The sequence below is a fragment of the Mesoplodon densirostris genome, chromosome 16, assembly GCF_025265405.1.
Source record: "Mesoplodon densirostris isolate mMesDen1 chromosome 16, mMesDen1 primary haplotype, whole genome shotgun sequence".
NCBI classification, from domain to species: domain Eukaryota; kingdom Metazoa; phylum Chordata; class Mammalia; order Artiodactyla; family Ziphiidae; genus Mesoplodon; species Mesoplodon densirostris.
In genome coordinates this window covers 23,550,704-23,571,956 of record NC_082676.1, presented here as the reverse complement: position 1 = coordinate 23,571,956, position 21,253 = coordinate 23,550,704, and the positions used below count along the sequence as shown (strand labels likewise).

The 21,253-nt window shown below is 49.9% G+C and overlaps 1 protein-coding gene across 20 annotated transcripts in view; it reads left to right on the top strand.

Moving 5' to 3' along the window:
• Positions 1 to 20,477, top strand: part of EPB41L1 (erythrocyte membrane protein band 4.1 like 1) — a 142,424-nt gene extending 121,947 nt beyond the window's left edge. For 13 of the 20 annotated variants that reach the window (XM_060078311.1, XM_060078313.1, XM_060078329.1 and 10 more), the window contains 7 exons: positions 1,238 to 1,342; positions 3,397 to 3,480; positions 8,202 to 8,288; positions 9,052 to 9,135; positions 11,127 to 11,207; positions 11,499 to 11,615; positions 17,033 to 20,477. In XM_060078311.1, coding sequence (XP_059934294.1) covers positions 1,238 to 1,342; positions 3,397 to 3,480; positions 8,202 to 8,288; positions 9,052 to 9,135; positions 11,127 to 11,207; positions 11,499 to 11,615; positions 17,033 to 17,041 — 567 coding nt within the window. In that variant the 3' untranslated portion in view covers positions 17,042 to 20,477. The remainder of the gene's footprint in view (positions 1 to 1,237; positions 1,343 to 3,396; positions 3,481 to 8,201; positions 8,289 to 9,051; positions 9,136 to 11,126; positions 11,208 to 11,498; positions 11,616 to 17,032) is intronic. The other 7 variants (XM_060078330.1, XM_060078325.1, XM_060078328.1 and 4 more) reach the window with 2 other exon arrangements.
• Positions 20,478 to 21,253: the final 776 nt, after the last annotated feature.

Below are 21,253 nucleotides of genomic sequence, written 5' to 3'. Positions count from 1 at the left end.
TTTGTTCACATTTTTCCTTTGCTCTCCCACCTCTTCCAGCCCCAGCTACCTCCCATGTTCCAGGCATTGAAACAGGAGCTCATCTACTCTGGGCTTTCACTCCATGCTGTACCCTCTGGAGAAGGTGTCTCCTCCCTTTGCCTTGCAAACTTGTCACGTTCCAGGGCCAAGTTCAGATAGCACTTAACTAGCACATGCTTTCCTGACAACCCTGGGCAGAAGTGTTGCTCCCTGCTCAGCCCCCTTGCTCTGCAATGCTTCTGCTTCCAGCGGTATCACAAGTAGTCAGGTTACTGGCTGACAGGTCTGCTTTCCTACCAGGTGGCAGCTCCACTAAGCTTGCACATTCCAGGCACTAATGATTAACTGAATGAACGGCTAGATCTCTGAGTTACAACCATCTAGAAGAATCCCCTCTTAACCACCCTCCCAACAAGCTAACTTTCATTCATTCATTCAGCTCACATATGTGAGCACCTGCTGTGTGTATAGCCATGAACTAGGTTCTATGGAGGACTCAGAAGAAACTGATCATTTAACATAAGACTTCTAGAGGAGGCGTTGGAAACTGGTGGCCCTGGGCCAAATCTGGCTAGCAGATGTGTTTTCTTTGACTTTGATTTAAAAATCAGGACACTGAATATAAAATCCAGGGATTTTTTTTTATATCATTAAAAAAAAATCAGATTATCCAGTCACTCAGGCCAAACCTGAGTGGACCCCATGTGCTCTCCAGTTCACCCCGGTCCTCAGCAAGCCTGCTTCACTCGTTTACATCTCCTGCCTGGCCCCTCTGGGCATCCAGGTGTGACTCCTTCTCTAAAGAACAGTTCAGAGAAAGTAGCTGGGAGGTGGTGGCATAACCATTGAAGTCATTCAGGACTATGTATTATCAGGAAAATGCTGAGTGTGGGGCACGGCACAGAGCATGTTAATTGAATGGTGAATGTTCTCTTAATGGTAGCCTGAAACCCAGCGTGCAGCCACCATGAGGTGATATGGTGGCAGTGTCATGGGCAGGCTGTCTGGGTGCTGCTGGTGGTTCTGGCTCCCCTCTTGGGCTGTTTGTCTGTGACATCACACCGGGCCTCTTTGGCCCTGGGCTTCAACCCCCTCTGGAGACTTGGTCAGCGGCAGTGGTGGGAGATATCCTGCTGACCCTGCGCTGCAGTTGCCTGTGAGTAGGAGTCGTGCCGGGGCTTGAGATACAGAGTGTTCTTCCCTCATCTGCCTACAGCCTGTGAAAACGGAAACCATGACAGTCAGCAGCCTGGCTATCAGGAAGAAGATCGAGCCGGAGGCTGTACTGCAGACCAGAGTTGCCACTGTGGACACCACCCAGGTAACCTGTGCCTTCCTGTGCACGCTGAGCCTAGGTACTGGGCATTTAAGGGTGGGGTACCCATCATGGCCAAGCCCCTTGGCCAACTCTTGCTACCTTGGCTCCCCCGGAGCCACCATTTTAACCCTGATGCTCTTCTGAGCTTCATTGTCCTCCCTGAGCTCTGGGTGTGGGTGGTGGGATGGGTTCTTATCCTGGGCAGACTACACCTCTTAAAGCCTCAATTTTCCCATCTGTAAAATGGGGAGGGTCGTGTGTCCTTCATCCTCCTGGGAGTGTTATAAGAACTAGCGGTTAGTGGATTAGACCATGGTTTTCAGATCGCTTGAAGGAGGTGAAGAGGTTTCTTAAGATATCCCAGGGGAAGAGGAGAGAGAACCCAATTCAGCTTGGGTCAGAGCAGCTCACATTGGGTCATTTGTGTGTGTGTGCACGGGGGTTCCACATCAGATTAACAAAATGAACAAACTGAAAAAAAAAAGATAAAATATCGTTTATCTTAGCAAGATGAAACATACTCAGTCCCCTGGAGACGCTGTTGTAAATAGACACAGGTGCATTACTTACAGTGCATTTCCTAAGTTCCTTTTGTAGTTTTTAAGCTTTGAAAATGGAGACTAAGGGTCTGATAGATGCCCTCTTGGTTCTTTCTGGCCAGAGGAACTGCAGTGCTGGGGACTTTTTTGCCCTGGAGACCAGTCTTTGTCTTAAGAACTAAGGAAATATGTAAATCTGCAAAATGTGGGCAACTCTGTCTTTTCCAGAATTTTTTCTCTCACTTTTATAACATGCATAGAGGTTTATGAGGCTGCTAGTGCAGCTGTCAAGACTCTTGAGTTCTGACAAGCTCTGTGACCCCGGGGCAACTTACTCCCTCTCTGCTCTGTTTTGTTTTTAGTAATGTGTGTTGGTTTTGCTTTTATACAGAGAAATACAAAGAAAACTAAAAATGGCCCCAAATTTTACAGCTCAGTAACCCCTATTGACATCAAAACAAAATAACAAAATATTCACAGTTATGAAATTCAAATAGAACAAAATGAATTTTTTTCTGTGAGTGCTCCCAGAAAAAAAAAAATGCACATACTAACATATGTCCTTATATGTCTAGGTATTTAAATTTTTTACACAAAAGAGATAATTCTCTTTTACACTTTACCTTTTTTCTTTTTTTAAATAAATTTATTTATTTTATTTTTGGCTGTGTTGGGTCTTTGTTGCTGCACACGGGCTTTCTCTAGTTGCAGAGATTGGGGGCTACTCTTCGTTGCGGTGCACAGGCTTCTCATCGTGGAGGCTTCTCTTGTTGCAGAGCACAAGCTCTATGCACATGGACTTCAGTAGTTGAGGCATGCGGGCTCAGTAGTTGTGGCCCGCGGGCTCTAGAGCGCAGGCTCAGTAGGTGTGGTGCACAGGTTTAGCTGCTCCACGTCATGTGGGATCTTCCTGGAGCAGGGATCGAACCCGTGTACCCTGCATTGGCAGGCGGATCCTTAACCACTGCGCCACCAGGGAAATCCCTACCTTTTTTTTTTTTTAATACTTACCTTGGAGATCACTCCATGTTGGCACATGTGGCCCCACCTCACTCTCCTTGTTTCCCCTTAGGAGTGGATCCTGATTTAGCATGCCTTTATCACCTATCAATGGACCTGTGATGGTTTTTGTCTTTTGCAGTTAATGTTGAAAGCTGCAGTGAACTTTTTTGTTCAGACTTCCTGGCGAAATTTTCAAAGTTTATACCTGAAGGGTGAATCCCTAGCAATGGGCTCGCTCAGTCAAAGAATACAGGCATTGAAATTTGGATAGAATGTATCAAATTTTATGGGCTTATTTTCCCTTTGTGAAATAAAATGATTGGAATGAGCTGGAGGACCTGTGAGACCCCTTTGTAGTTTGGTCTGTGTGTGGACGTACCCCCTCCCCAAGTGCATGTTTGCTCACACTGCCTGTCACTTGGTACCTGGGGATGCCACGAGCCCAGGTGGCAGATGTTGCAGGCGTATCTGGCACGCTCTCTCTCTTCCCTCTCTAACAACTCCTCCTCTGGCCAGCAGGTTGACGGGACTGCCCCAGGGGGGAAGGAGTTCTTAACAACTACTCCCTCCATCACCACGGAGACCATATCAACCACCATGGTAAGTAGGACCCGAGACCTCCCTCTCTGACCAGCCCCATTGCCCCTGAAACAGCCGGATAACAAGCTAACCTCGCCAGCTATGGCAGGAAGTCCTCATCCGCCCTCACAGCATCAGGTGTGGCACACACAGTCAAACTTTTATTGTCTGACACACAGTCGAACTTTTATTGACTGGCCACAGGACATCCAGTCAGACCTCAGTTTTGCAAACTGAATAATGTAGGAGGTGGCATCCCTGAGTCTCAGTCATCTGGACCATCTCAGCTACGGCAGGGATAAAGAGAGGATGGTACTATTTGATTCACTGACTGTCGGCAACACAGGAGGATTGTGCCTGAAAGTCCTCCCTGAGTGAGGTCCATCCTCCTGGCAGCCATGGCTCAGGATTTGGGATTGTGTCCTGAGGGACCCTGTGGTTCTGCTACCTATTTGCTGCCTGACCCATGAAGGAAGGTCTTCAGGTGTCCTCATCTATAAAATGGGAGTACTCCCCATTCTGCCTGGTTCACGGGCTCTTAAGAGAGTTCAGTAACATCAGATTCTTCAGATGATGACACAGCACAGCTGGCATTCAGCCACAGGTTATGATACCATGCAATGTGCTCATGGGGTAAAACCAGAGCTGTGAAGTGGATGCTCTTTCTCCCACCCTTTACAGATGAGGAAAATGAAGTTCAGAGAGGTACAGTGACTTACCCAAGGTCACACAACCAATAACCTGAGAGAGCCAGGTCAAACCCAGGCATTCTGATTCCGGAAACCCTACCGTCCACCTCAGCCACTCTGCTCCCTCATCCTGACCGTCGTGAACAGCGGCTGTGTGGGGCTGGGGCTGGGGCTGAGGCTGGGGCCGAGCAGGTATCAGTGCCTGGACCAGATCTGTCTTGAGCTGTGGGAGGTTGTTTTCAAATGCTTTCCCTTGCCAAACCCCTGATATGCACATAGGAAGAAAATTACATTAATTTAGACTACCCAGTAGGAAGGTTTTGAGTAAACAAAGATTTTAAGAGAAATAAGCCCAAACCAGTTATCAGCTTGCACACTCTCCCCTGGTCACTCAGTTCCTCCTCTCCCCTCACCCCTTCACCACGTGGCATCAGGATGCTTATCGGGCTAAATGTAAATTCTTACCATGGTGAGCAGGCAGTCATATCATTCATTTACTCATCCATCCATCCATCCATTCATTTGTTCTAAAAACATTTCTTAATCTCTACTCTGCCCAGTATGGGGAGTGGAAGAAAAGATACTGCCTGTTAGAACTCATTCATCGAAATAATAATCACAGGCACATCTAATGGGCTGTGCCTTTGTGTTTAGGTCCTGGGCACACAGTGGTGAACAAGGTCCAGCTCTCCCACTTCCTGGCTGGATGACCTTGGGCAAGTTACCCAAGCCTTTCCAGACCTCAGTTTCCACTTCTGGAAAATGGGGTGAGGGGAAATAATAGCATATCCCCCAAAGGGTTGATGTGAGGCTCAACTAAGGTAATCTCTGCAAAGCCCTCCAAAGAGTGCCTGGCACATTACAAGTGGTCTGTAAATGTGAGCGGCCGTTATTTTTTCCTGCCTTTCCTAGGGGACATAGGGTGTGGAGTGACACTGACACTGTAGGAGCTGGGGAAGGCTTTATCTAGGCGGTGACATCTGAGCTATTCTTGAAGGATAAATTAGGGTGCAGTCGGGCTTCCCACCTGCCGATGCAGGGGACACGGGTTCGTGCCCCGGTCCGGGAAGACCCCACATGCCGCGGAGCAGCTGGGCCCGTGAGCCATGGCCACTGAGCCTGCGCGTCTGGAGTCTGTGCTCCGCAACGGGAGAGGCCACAACAGTGAGAGGCCCGCGTACCGCAAAAAAAAAAAAAAAAAAAAAAAAAATTAGGGTGCAGTCATGGGAGGAGGTCTCCTAGGCTGTGGGAACAGTGGATGTAAAGGCAAGGATGTGAACGAGCATAGCATTTAGGGAAAGGAAATGGTCAGTGAAGCAAGATGTCAAGTGGTGGGGGTTGAGCAGGGGGAGAAGAGGCTGGAAAGGAAGGCTGGGCCAGGGCTTGAAGGACCTCGAATGCCACGTATGAAGTTCAAACTTCATCCTGGAGACCATGGAGAATCACTTCAACTTTTTAAGTAGGGGCATGATGTCATCACGTATGTGTTTCTGCGTTTTAGAAAGATTACTCTAGCAGCCCGTGTGGAACATGACTGAAGCAAAAAATTCCTTCCCTTGGGGGCGTGGGTCCTTTTTTCTCCTTCCTTCCTTCCCCTCCTCCCTCCTTCCTTCCCTCCTTCCTTCCTTCAGCAAATATTTATTGAACACCCACGATGTGTGAAGTAGTGTGCCAGGCGCTGTGAATCCAGCTCTGCGGGAGACAGACAGAATCTCTGAGCCCACATTCTACTGGGAGAGACCGGAAGAGCAGGCAGGGAACTAGTTTAGGGGCGGGGGCAGGGCCAGGGTGCGAGGAGTTGGAGGCTGACCAGGAGGTCAGGGTTGAGGGTGCCTGGAGGGAGGAAAGTACAGGATTGGGTCACTGGTAGAACGTTCAGGTGATAGGATGAAAGACGGGCCGCGACGCCGCGCACCAGCCCCGCTGGTCTCCGAGAGCGAGCGCGGCCCTGGGAACCTGTTCGAGAGTGAATTCCCAGGCCCCGCCCCAGACCTATTGACTCAAAACCTCCGGGGCGGGGCCCAGGGGTCTCTGTTTTCACAAGACCTCCAGGTGACACCCCTCAAGTCTGAGAAGCACTAATAGGAACAGGGAACACAGAGCGGGGGGCGCTCGTTAGCGGCAGCTGTGTGTTGGGGGTGGGAGGCAGCGAATTCCATTTTGGGTCTGATGGGTCTGATGGGTCTGAGGCGCCTGTGGGACGTTTCCAGGGGAAAGTGTCTAGGAGACATTGGTTTTCAAGTCTACGGCTCAAGAAAGATCTGAGCTACAGATAAAGCGAGAGGGGACAGTGGCCTCAATGAGGCAGTGGAAGCCTTGAGTGGCCGAGGCGTCCCAGAGAGAGGCGGCGAGGAGGAGAGCCCGGAGTCCGCCGGAGGAAGGGCCGGGGGCGGAGATGGCGGTGTCACGTTAGCCACGGAGAGGGGCCGCGCCTCCTAGAGGCGGGAGAGGGGACTGGCTGAAGATACAGGAGAGGCAGGCGGAGCAGCTGGCACCTTGTGGTGCCTTGGAATGACCTGTGTCCCCATCAGTGTGAAGGTGGAGGTGAGGCTTTTCCGGGAAAGAGGGGTCAATGGGAGAAGAAGAAGTTTGAGGGGAGAAGGGCCTGGAGGGACAATAGGATTCAAAGGGGCTAGTGGCTGTTTCCTACCCTGGGAGAAAGGAAGCATTGATCCCAGAAGGCTGCCCTTTTAAGGCCTGCTGCTGGGCCACATTCTGGGACTGCCTCTGAGAAAGTAAGTGCCTTGTGGAGGGAATGCCAGGTAACCTGGCCACCAACAGCCTCAGCTGGAGGCAGGCCTCGGGGAAAGGTGGGGCGAAGACAGAGGGCTGCTGTCGTCACCTGTCCCCTGGCAGGCAGAGGTCCAGGTCTAGTACCCTGCAGCCCACTGGGGAGCTGCAGAATGGACACAGCTTCTGGGCCTCTGGACAGACAAGGCTGAGCCCTGAGATGGGGCAGGATGTAGGAGGTAGAGGCCAGCAGTTGGGCCCCTTCCAGATGTGGGCCAGTAAGTCTGGGGCCAATTCCAGGAGTATCTAGCAGTTAGACTCCAAGGTAGGACCAGGAGAGCTGGCTCAAGGGCAAGTGTTCCAAGGGCAGAATGGCATGGCAGAAGGAGTGCGTTGAATTTGGAGCCTGACCAACTTGGGTCTAAATCCAGGCTCTATCACTCACTTTCAGGGGGGCTTGAACAAGCCACTTAACATGCCCTGACCTTCCAGTTTCTCAACTATAAAGCAGGAATATTAAAACAATTTCCTATGGTTGTTCAGAGGCTTAAATGAGATCATGCATCCTTAACACAATACTTAGCACATAGCAGGTACTCAGAAAACAGTAGTTAGTATGTTCTTAGTAGCCAGCCTATACTCCTATATTTACCTGACAGATTTCCGTTTGCAAAGCCCTTTCTCCTCTGTTATCTTCATAATGTCTCTGTGAGAGTGGGACAGGGGTCCCCTTTTTAAAAAATTTCTTAAGACTTTATTTCTGGAGAGCAGTTTTCAGTTCGCAGCAAAATTGAGAGGAAGGTACAGAGATTTCTTGTAGACCCCCTGCCCCGGCACACATACAGCCCCCACCACCAACCCGTTATCAACACCCCTACCAGGATGGGACATTTGTTACCACTGATGAACACACACTACAGGGGTCCCTTTATGTAGGTAAATCCATGAGGCCCGGAGAGCGGAAGTGGCTCCATCAGGGTCACGTGACTGGAACGTGGCAGGGCCAGGACCAGAACCTCGATGTCTCGACTCCTTTGTTAGTGCTTCCAGGGGGCAATACCGCGTCTTGTTCACCACAGTGCCCCTAACGCCAGGCACTCAGTAAATGTTTGTTAAATGAGTGGGTAAGTGTGTAAGCACGTGTGTGAGCGAGCGAGCGAGGGATGAACAAGAGCAGACTGGACTGAACGATGCCTTCAGCTCTCTGCTTCTGACGTCACCATTCAACCCTGTGGCCATGAGAGCTGCATGGCCACGTGCTCCAGTCATCCTGAGGGCCCGCCCACCTGAGACCTGGCCCTCTGAGCACTATTGTTTCCCCAGGAGAACAGTCTCAAGTCCGGGAAGGGGGCAGCTGCCACGATCCCAGGCCCACAGACGGTGGCCACGGAAATCCGTTCTCTTTCTCCGGTAAGTGGGCAGGGCCAACCCAGGCTAGGGGACTCCAGGAAGAGAATGTGGACGCAGGTCCACAGGTGGCCTGCAGCAAGTACGGCGTAGAGCGTGGGGGGCTGCCCCTTTAAGTGCAGCACCAGGAAGTGGCATCACATTCAGATGCCCACAGGACTCCCTGGTCCCCACTAGAGTCTCATGCATTGGTGGTGCCTGTGATATGACAGCTGCTTTGCATCTGCTCTCCTAACTGACCAGGAGGAGCAATGGACTAGGGTTCCAGAAGCTTGGACTCTGGACCCAGCTCTGTTGGTGGCTGCCTCAGTCGCCCACGTCTGTCACTGTGAGGTCTCTTGCAGCTCCTGTGTTCTCCACACCTGTTGTTTTCATCATTTAGTCCCAGAGAGAGCACTTCCCCAGCCCTGACAGGGTGGGGGAGTGGGAGGCCTCTGTTTCCACCCTGGATCCCTCTGTTCATTCTTCTAAGATGCCAGGATTCTTAAATTCTAGGGTCTTGTTAGGATTCTGGACCTCAGGAATCTCAGGTCCTAGGAATCTTAGATTCCAGGGTTTGAGGATTTCATGGGTCTAGCATTCTGAAGATTCCAGTATTCCTGAGTTCTTAGACTCAGTGGCTCAAAGCATCTTGGCTTCCAAACTTCACCTTCATGGGACACCCCCCGCCCCGACTCCTCCCTTGGTTTACCCCACCCCCGCCCCCGTCCAGCAGAGTCCAGTGTCCTCACCTGAGCCCTGGGTGGGGGGTGGTTATATTCTGCAGATCATCGGGAAAGATGTCCTCACCAGCACCTACGGCGCCACCGCGGAAACCCTCTCCACTTCCACCACCACCCATGTTACCAAAGTGAGTAGCAGCAGGATGTCGTATGCCCCCAGCCTGGCTGTGGGGCTCGGGAAGGTCATCGCCGTGGCTCTGCCTTGTAACGTGGACAGAGAGGACCTGCGGTGTTCCCAGTTTCTGGGAGCTTTGTTCTGTGCTAAGGGTTGTCCTAGGTGCCGACCTGCCCTTCAGTGTTGACAGCCAGGCTGGGGGGATGAGACCATCTCCTTGGAAGAAATTGTGAACCGTGGCGTTTGCGCCTTATAGATCCTAAGTGCTGGAGGGATTTAGAGGGGGGCGATTGAAGGAAGGCTCAAAGAATGAGGAAGGGTCTTCTGGAAAAAATGGGGTTTGTATAGGGTCTTGGAAAGCCAGGGCGGACGCGTGAGGGAGGATGCAGACGTTCTAAGCCACAGGGAAGATGGGAACAGAAACCGTGTGTTTGCTTATTCATTCACTGAGCAAATGTTAGTGAGCATCAACCTCACGCTGGCCTCTGGGCTGAGGGCTGCTGGAGGGGCTGCAAGCAGTGCACATGGGGAAACAGGAGAAGCGGTCTCTGTTCAGGAAGAAGCAGCACGTAGGGGATGTAACTGGGAAATTAGGTTGGACTGGAGGTAGGGGAAGCAGAAAAGAGACAAAAGACAAATCCCAGGACAAATGTGATAACAGAGGGTCTGAGTCTGAGAGCCACTGGAAAGCCATCAAGGTTTTCAAGATGGGGAGTGGCCCAGTGCAAAGGGTTTAAGGAGAAGAGATTAGGTCCACCAGGACATACAGGCAGATGGGAGAAAGAAGAGAGAGAGTTTTTGAGAGACTAGGGATGGAGGGCCTGGCGCAGGGTGCGGGGAGGAGGAGGCGGGGCCAAAGAAGGGAGACATTCCTGGTGAGACAGCCATGACTTAGCCCATGAGGACAGAGGGCTGAGGACAGGCTGGCCAGCATGTCCATGCCTGAGGGGCCAGGGCCCAGGGCAGGGATGGAGGCCTGGAGGAGAGAGGCCAGAGAGCCAGGAAGAGTCGGAGGTTTTGCTCAAGCGTCAAAGGAGGAGCCTGGTAGGCAGCGCTGGCCCTTGATGAGCACAGACTGTCCCAGCCCTGCCCACTCCCATGCAGCACGGTCCCCAGAAAGCACCCACTCCTACCAAAAGCATCAGTGAGCAGTGATGACTTCACTGAAAGCTTTATGGGAAGCTGTTCCATCGCACACCCCACTGCATACAGCTCAGATAACTCTTCTTCCCAAAGTCCCTCCTAGCCCTGCCAACTGGGGGCCCCCCTCTTCTTTCTGTCCACTCCTGACCCCAGCTGGGGTTTCCCTTAGCCACCACCCGCCTTTAATATGCCAAGCAAGTAGGTCCTGCCCCATCTTCTACTTCTAAACTTGCACCCGAACCCCACCCCTTCAGAAGACAGTGGCGGTTTTAAGCATATGTATAAGCATCATCAATGCAGTTTTCTAGTATTGTTTGAAGTCATTTAAAGTAGAACCTTGTCACCATTCACATTTCATTCATGTGTTCATTCAACAAATCCGCATTTAGCACCTGCCCTGGTCAGGTTGGACAGGGGAGTGGGGGAGGAGGGGATCCAGAGATGAACAAAACACAGCCCCTGCCCTCATGAGCCCCAGCCCAGTGAGCGAGGCCAGGTCACACACACAATGTCAGTACAAGGCAGAGAGGCCCAGAACCGTTAGAGATATGAACTTGCCGCTCAGGGAGTACCAAGGCAGGAAGGAGGAAGGATCGCTCACCAGGGTCAGGGTGACAGCATTTGAACCGGGCTTGGAGGAGCTAGAGGGGGCAGCTTGGTAGTTGGGGGAGTGGCGGCAGCCAGGCAAGATGTGCAGTCTGAAGTCCCAAAACCAGAAAAAGGAAAAAACCGAGGGAGCTAGGAGAGAAGGCGACTGCTGGTTCCAGCCTTGCCCTTGAGGGATGCTTTGGACCGGTCCCCTGTCGAGGCTGCTGCCCCAGCAGGACCCAAGGCTGACCTCACCTCCCTCTCCCTCTGCAGACTGTGAAAGGAGGATTTTCGGAGACGAGGATCGAGAAGCGGATCATCATCACCGGGGACGAAGATGTCGACCAAGACCAGGTATGGGGATGGGGAGCATGGTTCCCAGAGGCACTGCCCAGGCCCCAGGCCCTCCCATGGACGGCTGCATCTGTGAGCAGAGATGTCCACTTCCTACTGACCCTGTCCAGAGGAGAAGCCCTCAAGGAAGGGGCACTGAATGGGAGTCAGAAGGAGCCAGAAGACCTGAGCTCTGGCCTCTCCCCTTAACTCCTGGTCCTCAGCTGTGCGCTGGAGGGGCCTGTTGGTCTCCATGGCCTCTCCCATATTCCATATGCTCTGACTCCTCACTTTGCCATTCTTTTCCTCCAGGCCCTGGCTTTAGCCATCAAGGAGGCCAAACTGCAGCATCCTGACATGCTGGTAACCAAAGCTGTCGTATACAGAGAAACAGACCCATCCCCAGAGGAGAGGGACAAGAAGCCACAGGTGAGGCTCATGGGGCTCAGCAGCCATGAGACGGAGGAGGGAACAAGGTCCTCCGAGGGGCATTTCCACCTGAGGACCCACCAAGAGGCTTGGTCCCCAGCACAGCTCTGACCTCCCCAACCTTCCTGGTTTGGGGCTCCAAGTGGAGAGGTAGCTCCCTCAGATACGACAAATCAGAGTGCAGAGGGGAAAGAAGGCTGGTTCCTTGGTTTCTTTGGGCTTTCAGGCTCCAGACCCAGAAAAGTAAATCCAGAAGTGGTCAGAACAGGGGAGAGAGGATTGACAGTGGGTACTGAGGTGGGACAGACAGAGACAAGCGTACCCTCACTGGCCATTGCCTGTAAGCTGGAAGTCGGAAAAAGTCCTGCCAGGCCCAGGGCCACATTCCTGTCCCTGACTCTCTGTCTCCATCACCGGTCACTGGATATTGCCAGGGAGGAATTTTTTTTTTTAATTGAAGTATAGTTGATTTACAATGTTGTGCCAATTTTATTTATTTTTTAATTTTTTAAATTGAAGTGTAGTTGATGCCAAGGAGGAATATGATGGCCAGAGCCCTCGATCCCATCTGTCTTGCTAGATTGGAAACCCTTCTCAGGCCACCTGGGGTGAGAATCTTAGGGACCCCAATCCTTACTCTTTCTACTGAAGGGCTATCAGTGCCTTCGTGAATAAGAGGAATGAGATGGTGCTGGAGCACAGAGGTCTTTTAGCAGCTGAAATTGGGGGCAGCTGGGGGAAGGGTTCTGGCCCCTCTAGAAATTTACTGAATTTGGTCAGACCAATAATAACAAAATCTCACAGACATTGAATTGAGTGAAATAAGTCAAACACAAAAAGTACATACAATGTGAATCCATTCGTAGGAAGTTCAAAAACAGGCCAAACTAATCAGCGATGATCAAAGTCTGAATATCGGTTCCTTCTGGGGTGTGGCATTGACAGGGAAGAGCCACAAAGGGAACTTCTAGGGTGCTGGAAATGTCAGCGTCTTGAACTAGGGGGTTGCATGGTTGTGTATATATGTAAAAGTGGGCCAAGCTCCACACTTAGATTTGTATACTTTACTTACTTCACACCATGTACCTCAATGAAAAATAAATGCATTTCAAAGTCCCCCACCAACAGCAGGTCTCCCTTTTGTCCTCTTCCCGGATGAAGAAACCCAGTGTTTTCTAGAAAGATACAGAATGTTTCTTTCTCACCCTTTGATTACCACCCCCTTCGTGTCGGAAGGAAAAACACTGAACTTCCTGCAGTGATGGAAATGATTTTCTGTGCTGTGCAGTGTAGGAACCACTAGCTGCACACGGCTGTTGAGCACTTGAAATTGGCGAATCTGAAATGAGATGTACCTTGAGGGTAAAATAGGTGCTGGAGTTTGAAGATTACATATGGAAAAAGGAGTATAAAATAGCTCAATAATTTTTATATTGATTACATGTTAAATGATAATGTTTGGATATATTGGGTTAAGTAAAAGACATTATTAAAATTAATCTCACCTGTTTCTTTTTACTCTTTTTATGTAAATTAAAACATTTGAATTTTAATTTAGAAATTAAAATTTTCTATATAGCTGGAAAATTTTAGAAAACCAGAAATACTATAAAATTTAGAAAATACTGTCTAGAAAATCTATCATCTAAAAAATTTTAAATTCTGTCTGTGGCTTCGTTTCTGTTGGACAGCGCTGGTCTAGAAGATGTATAAACTGATTACGGGCAGAGCCTGTCTCCCAGCCTTCCTCAGACTTTCAAGTAAATTGTCACTCCTTTTCTGTCAGTTGCCCAGTTATTGTTGCTTTTTGTCCCCCAGATCTCAGAGTGGTAGAGTGTAGGTCACTTGCCAAGCTGGTGCTGGGCTGGCAGTATCAGCTGGGGAACACAAATACTAGAAAACTATTGCCATAAAGTCTGACTTAGAAGTGCTGGGCCAGGACCTGGGAATCTTTATTTATACGTTGGTCCTTAGGAAGTCCGTGTGCAGCCAGGTGTAGGAACCACTGATGCAAAGAACTCTGTGCTGGGAATCAGGACCTGACTCCAGTCCCAGCCATCCTGCTGACTTGGCTGTGTGGCCATTGGGGTCTCAATTTCCTCATTTGCAAAAGGAAGAGATGGACAAGCCCCCTTCCTGTTATGTACAGTCCTCTGGCTGTTTGTTTGCTTTCCTAGCTTCTTGTATCTTCTCCATTCCCCGTCTCACTCCTCCTTATCTTTCCTGGGGCATCCCAGCTAGCCCCCCAGGCTCCTGCCTGCCCGTGTTCCCTGGCCATTTGGAGCTCTCGTCCCAGCCTCCACGTCCTGCCCACCCCATGCAGTCTTTCACATCTGCTCACCTCACTGCTCCCATTGTGGTCCTTCCTCCTCGCCCCTCTTTTAGTCCTTTCTTTGCTGCCATTGTCCCACGCATCACCACACTCCCTCCCTCTCTCTTTTGGATCCTTCTGTAAAGGTCACCTTGTTATGTTGTCCTGGAGAAACAGAAGTTTCTCCCTTGCCTTTTCTGCTCACCTGCTTTCCCATTAGTTATTGCCAAGTAGGAACCACCTCTGACTTTTAATATAGTCAGACTCACTGATTCTGGGGGAAAGGTCTTCTCTGAATTAGAAAACTCTTTTTTAAAGTACTTGAAAAATGTTGGTTTGATGGATGGATACATCTTGAAACCCGGGATGATAGTCCTGACTCGAATCTCAGTCCTGACCGTTATTAGCTGTGCAGCTTTGAGCAAGCTATTTAACCTTCTCGGCCTGTGTTTCCTCATCAGCCAAATGACAATGACGATGACATAGTAACAATTGCGGTAACTTATGGAGTCCTTACACTCTTCCAGGCACCTGGCTGTGCACTAGGCACAGTACTGTCACCTGCTCATTCATTTTACAAAGAAGGGAACTAAAGCTCTGAGATGTTAGGCGATTTGCTCACAGATTTGGAGCTGGGAACACAAAGAATTGGTTAGAGAGTCAAACCCCATCTGTTAGACTCCAAAGCTGCCTTATGGCCTTAATCTCCTGACCACGCTGACTGTTCACAGTATCTATCTCATAGGGTTACTGAGATCATACATCTACAGTAGTAAGCACCGTGCCTGGCACATAGTAAGTGCTCAATAAGAGTTAATTATGACTGATTACTATTAACACAAAGTAAGCTAAGAAAATGCTGCCCGTTTGGACTCTGCTGTAATAAACAGAAGAATACATGATCATACAGTATTGTTTAGATGTCCCCGGTCCTTCTGAAGTGTCTGTGGGCTTTAGAAGATATCCCACAAACCCGGAATCATGTTTACACTGAGTTTTGGGCAGGCACTTTATTAATCGATGAGGAAACTTAAGGTGAAGCCGGCACTGTAGGAAAAAATCCTCAGAAAGTCGCAGAATGGAGTAGCAAGAACACACCCAGCTTTGGACTCAGAATGTGTGCCCAGAGGAACCTGCCTGGGCCTCAGTTTTCTAATCTACAAAATGGAGTTAATCTATAAACTGGAGCTGCTGTAATAACTAAACAACATCTATGTGTGTCAGAGTCCTCTCAGGCTGCTATAACAGAACACCGTAGACTGGTGGCTTAAACAACACACACTTAATATGTCACAATTATGGGGGCTGGGAAGTCCAAGGTCAAGGTGCCGGCCAGTCTGGTTCCTGGTAAGACCCTCTTCTGGTTTGCAGACAGCCATCTTCTGTGTGTCCTCACGTGGTGGAGAGCAGAGAGAGAAGTTATCTCTCTCATGTCTCTTTTTATAAGGGCACTCATCCTATTTATGAGTGCCTTATAAAGGCCCCGCTTCCATACACCATCACCTTGAGGGTTAGGGCTTCAACATGTGAATTTCAGGGGGACATAAACATTCAGTCCATAGCAATGATGTACCAGGTGGTATCTCACATACAGAAGGTGCTCGGCGATGTGAAACTGCTTCCTTGTCCCAATAGTTTTGTCATGTTGAGGGGTTGATGAGAGCCCTGAGCAAGTCAGACCCTAAACTTCTATCACCAGCCTGATGCACGAGGCCCTGTTTCCACGTGGGCATCCATCTTGCCAGTCTTCATCTTCTCTCCCCTCCCTGAATCCTCCAGGAATACCTGTCCCTGCTCCAGTAGATTTCTTTATGAAGTTCTTCCTCCTTGAAGTTCTTGCTGTGAGTGTGAAATCACGCCCCTCTTACAGTCTTCTCTTCTCTCCCTGCAACTCACAGGCCAGATGTGTGGCTTCTGCTCCATCTTTGTTCACTGGCCCGTCTCCTTCAGGCAAGACCTGTCTCCCAAACATTGCCAGCAAGAGGGCAGCATCCAGCCAGCTTCCCAGAGCTTTCTTACTTTCAAATTTTTAATTAAATGGGGGTGGGGATGACCTATTCCAAAGCAGGAGCCAAGGGTTCTAGTCTTGTTTCTGCCACCAACTTGCTAAGTCATTGAACACTCTGGGCCTCAGTTTTCCCATCTGTCAAATGAGCTGAGAAGGATCAAATTTCTACAACTCTGTTAGCACCTGACCATATGTAAGTGGCAAAGGGCAGGGACAATATGCCACTTGTTAAATGGTTTGGGGTAGTTGCTGTGTGTCAGTCATGGTGTTGGGCCCTGGAAAGACAACAATAAGTAAAACACAGCCCTTGCCCTCAATGAGATCAAATAGTGTGTGGTTAAGTTAACAACAGTAGTAATAAGAACAGCCAGTATTTACTCAGCACTTACTATATGCTGAGCCTTGTCTTGAATCCTCCCTACAACTTCGTGAGGTGGGACCCATCTTACCGAGGGAGCAACTAAGGTCTAAAGAGGTTAGGAAACCTGCCCAAGATGACAGAGCTAGTAGACCGTGGAATGGGATTTGAAACTAGGATTGTCTGATTTCAGAGCCCATGCCCCTTAACCACTGAGTTTTGGAGTCAAACCTGAGTTGGAATCCAGACTCCAGTTTCTTTACTTAAACACTCCTCTCTGGGGTTTAACCCCCAGGACACAGCAGGCAGTGGCAAACAGAAGGGAAAGACAAAAAAAGAAGATCTGCAATCACGACTAAACATTTCTTAGAACTGAGAGCAGATAGAAAGACAAAATGAAACAAGTATAATCTTAGCTTTCAGTGTTCAAGGAAACTTGGACAAATTTTCCAGCCAAAGTAAAAGATACCACCTGCCTGGAAACAACCCAGCAAACATGCATGGCCTTTGGAGTCAGAGAGTCAGACAGAGGTGGCTTCAGTTCTCAGCAGCCACTTTCTTACAAGCTGTGTGGCCTTGGACAAGTCACTCTGTCTTCCCGAGTCATAATAAATGGCACACGGTAAAGTCAGGGAAAGCAACCTCTTGCCATGTATTTAAAGATGAGTGACAAAAGTTACTAACTCTTCTTGTCCTCCTCCTTCCTTTGCATCTCCTCCCCGCAACGCCTCTGGCTTCAGGAATCCTGACCTCTGTGAAGAGATGCTGGCGTTTCTGGTCCAACCCAAGCCAGAGAACCGTAAAGAAGGGGCCTTCATTCTGGATTCTCCAACTCAACACCGACGTCCCAGCTGCGACGTACTGTCCCTGATGAGAGACTGGGAAAGGAAAAGCATATATATATAGATATATATAGATATAGATATATATACAGGAAACATCACGTCCTTGCACTGCTGCCGGGGCTGGCCGAGCATTCGGCCGACAGCAACGGCCAACATCTGAACGCCTACATTTCCTTTGCAGACAAATTGAAGAATTGGTGGGATTGTTCAGGAAAAAAAAATTATAACAACAATAATCCCTTGCTCCGCCCCGCCGCGCCTGTCCCAACCCCCCTTGAAGCCCCGCGGAACAACCAAGGCAAGCCAGACCGCGCTGATTGTAGAAGTGCAATGAGACCCGGGTTCTACATGTTCCGTTCAGTGGACGAGCATTCCATTTCTTCTTCTCCTGCGTCTGTTGCCCACTCAAATAAAAAGGAAAACACTTTCGCAGCCAAGCAAGAGAAGCTGCAGCAGCAAGACACGCCCTGTCAAACGTTTTCCAAGAAAGAGAGAAAAGTCCCTGCTCGGAAAGGAGGAGGAGGAACACTAGATTCTTATTTTTTGGGTCTTGACACTGGGCTGCAAAATCCACCTTCCTTTCTCCCGCCTCCCCTCCCCGTCGACTGTCACACATCTTGTCAGTCATTTTCTGTCTGGGTTCCCTCCTCCCTCTCCCCCACCCCACCCCCGCCTCACCTTCTGTGTCCTGGTCCTGCTGAGGGCCACCGCAGATGACTCTCACTGGAAGTGAGAAAAAGCAAAGCAAAGCAAGAATGTGAAACCAAGCCACAGGAGGTGAAGTAGACCTTGTATGTTATGGGTTCTCATTATGAAGGTGCAGCTCGTAGATTTGTATGGATGTGCTTTTAAGTTATGTATATTACAAATAACAGGAAGCAAATATTAAAATAAACAGTGCTGGTAAGTATGAAGCTGACATTTTAAAATTATAATTATCTGACTGTGATTGATGTATCCCAAGGTTCCTAGATCTCACCGAACCGACCCTGCCAAGGAGACCTGGACTCTGGCTGTGGGTCGCTCACAGTAGGAGCCGACGGTTCAGTGTAGAAATACAGTGTGTGGTGTTTGTAATTGACTGATTGGTGGGGAGGGGCGGGGTCCCCAGGTGGAGAGGCAGGGATTTTGGCAAGAAGGAAGCAACACGGGTGTGGTTCAAGATGCCTTCTCCCCCTGGGCAGTAACAACCGGGGGCTGGTCTGTGCTCAGGCGTGGTCCAGAGTTAGGATTCTGCTGCACAGGTCTCCCGGCTCAGCGCCCCCGCCTCCCTAGGAGGCTTGCCTCCTTTCTCAATCTCTCTTTGTTTTGCCACGTCTTGCCTTTTCCTGACCGCATTGTGACAGCTAACTCCCATCCCGAAGGAGGTGACGTACCCAGCTGCCGCAGAAGATGGTGGCTTCCACCTGGCTGTCTGAACATCCCCAGCCCAGTCTTTTCCTTTACCACTCCTGTATTCTGTCTGAATCATTCTCTGCTTCCTGGGCCAAAGCAGCCATGGTAGAGACTGAACACAGGGCAGGCCCTGATAGGTCAAAACCGCACTCCCAAAGGCTTCGCCTGCCCCAGAGTAAGCTGAGGAGGATCTACATATAAGACCCTGGCCTTAGAGACCTCGCCTTCAGTCGGCGTCTGCGCTCTGAGCCTGTGCCCTTGGAGTCCCCAGAATGGCCTTGAGACCACAGAAGCCCTTGGAGAAGACCCCCATCAAAAGCTTGGCATTGCCCTCTGGCACACGTGGGCCTTCCCAGGCTTTCCTGACACAAGCTGCTTCCCTGAGCTTAATGAGGCCCCTTCTGAGGGAGCTTTTCCCCACTGCCCTTTAATTTCTCAGTCCCATTTCATTTCCCCCATCCTGCTTCTAAAGCAGGCGATAAATTCACTCAACAAGTATTTATTGAGTACTTACTCGTGCCAGGCACTATCATTAGGCTCAAGGAGAAAGCGTGGCGGGGAGCAGAGGGACCTGGGAAGACCCCTGAGCCAGCCTTACGTCTCTAACCCCTCTGAGAGCATTTCCGAATTCTCTCCAATTATCAGACATTGCCTAGGGATGTCCCAGAGCGGGGCTTGGCTTGCTTATTAGTTACCCCGGTGACACATATGCTTAGCTGCTTAACTGGTGCTGACCTGAGGCAGGACAAGAAACCAGAACAGTGTTTGCCTCTATGGGCAAAAATGGGATGGAGAGAGGGCAGAGAGAGCCCTGCACCTGGGGCTCAGGTGGCACAGTCAGCCACATCCCCTCTGGGGCAGGCTGTTGGCCCACTCCAACTCCCCCTGAGAGCAAAGGCACACTTTGAATGCACCAGGTTCTTTTTTACAGTCCTGGGAGAGAAGCCACAGAACCTCGTTCCTGTCCTCCTCAGCCTGAGAGCCCCCAGTGTTTCTGGGCCAAGAGCTGGAGTGGCTCCGCCCTCTCCAGGCCACCTGGAATCGGGCTCAGGCATCCCTGTCTTTGCAGGAACCAGGTGTCCCGAGCGCACTGGACATACCTCAGAGAGAGAATATTTGTTCTGGGTTCTGTACCTGCCTACAGACCCTAAGTGTGTGGCTTTAGGGCAGGGAAGATGTGACCCGGCTTAGCTTGTGGGCCAGCCAGGGTTTGTGGAGCTCTCCATCCCACAGATGTTCTGACCTTCCTCTGAGAGGCAGGCAGTGCCAGCAGGGAGGAGGGGAGCTGCAAAGCTGAAATCTAGGGCACTGTTTCCTCCCCATCCTCCTCTTCATAGGGAATATAGACGTTTGTCTTGTCTGTCTTCAACCTACTTTTCCTTTTTACATTTCTCATCCTTTCTGTGCCACCTCTGCACCCAGGAGACCATGTAGCATGGTGGAAAAAGTCCTGGAGGGCAGTCAGGAGTTCTGGGTGGCCATCCTGGCTCAACCCCTAACTCACCACGTGCCACTGAGCTAGTCCCATTCCCGTTTCGGGGCCTCAGTTTCCTCATGTGCAAAACGCAGAGGATAAAGCAGAGGCTCTCCATGCCCTTTTGCCACTCTGCCAGCCTACAGATCTTTGTTTTCCCTTCTTTTGCTTTCTTGGGATCTTTTCCATCTGAGGGTATAGGAAGTGCCAAGGCCTGTTTCAGTTTTTGAATCCTGCAAGCACATTCCAAGACTGGCCTGAAATTGCATGAACAACATCACTCTAAATATATACTTTTTTTTTTTTTTTCCAAAAGCACCTTCCCAACCAACTGCGATGCTGTCCTGGTCCTTCTTACTCGCACCCTTCTCTCCTCTCTTGTCCCCGCGCTCCCCCACCTCAGTGCTCCGTGCTGTATGCGTGTGCTCCCTGTTCTTGTATACTCAATAAAAGTGAAATAAATGTGTTTGATGCTGAACCACAAACTGACTTGGCATCTCTCTTATCTGTCTCTGACCTAGGCTACCAGTACAAGTTGGCATTGTGGGAAGGGCTAAAACTGGGTGGAGAGATCCCAACTGGGACACTTTCATTCAACCTACAACACTTTCATTCAAATATTTGCAGATCCCAATGTGGTCCAGGTCTTGGCTTTGGCTTTACACGTACAAGAACAAATAAGACAAAGCCCCTGACCTCCAGGAGCTCACAGGCTAGTGGAGGAAACTGATAACAAAACAGGTGAGCACTCAAAGATGATTCCAGAGTGATCAGCACCAGGAAGGAAATGCATCAGGGAAGGGGATCGTCACTGAAGGAGACCACTTTAAATAAGGTGGCCCGTTATGGCCTCCCTGAGGACATGATTTTTCAGCTGAATGAAGAGAAAGATCGAGTAAGGTGAAGAACTTGGGTGAGAGCATTCTAGGCAGCAGGAAGAGTAGACATGCGGACCCAGGACACAGAGGGGCTTGGTGTGTGGAGACACACTTGAAAGAAGAGCACCGCCATTGGGGTCTTTTCCTACATCCTCCTTCATGGGAGCCGAGTGGATAATGTATACAGCAAATGTTGCCATATCCCCATACATGCTACCCGTCCCGACGTTGACATCATTTTTCTTTCAATTGACTCTCTGTAAAAAAAAAAAAAAAAAAAAAAAAAAAATTATTTAAAAAGGAAACTATATTACTTCCACAAATGAAAAACTAGCGTCACCTGGCAAAGGAAGGAGGTCTTCATAAAAG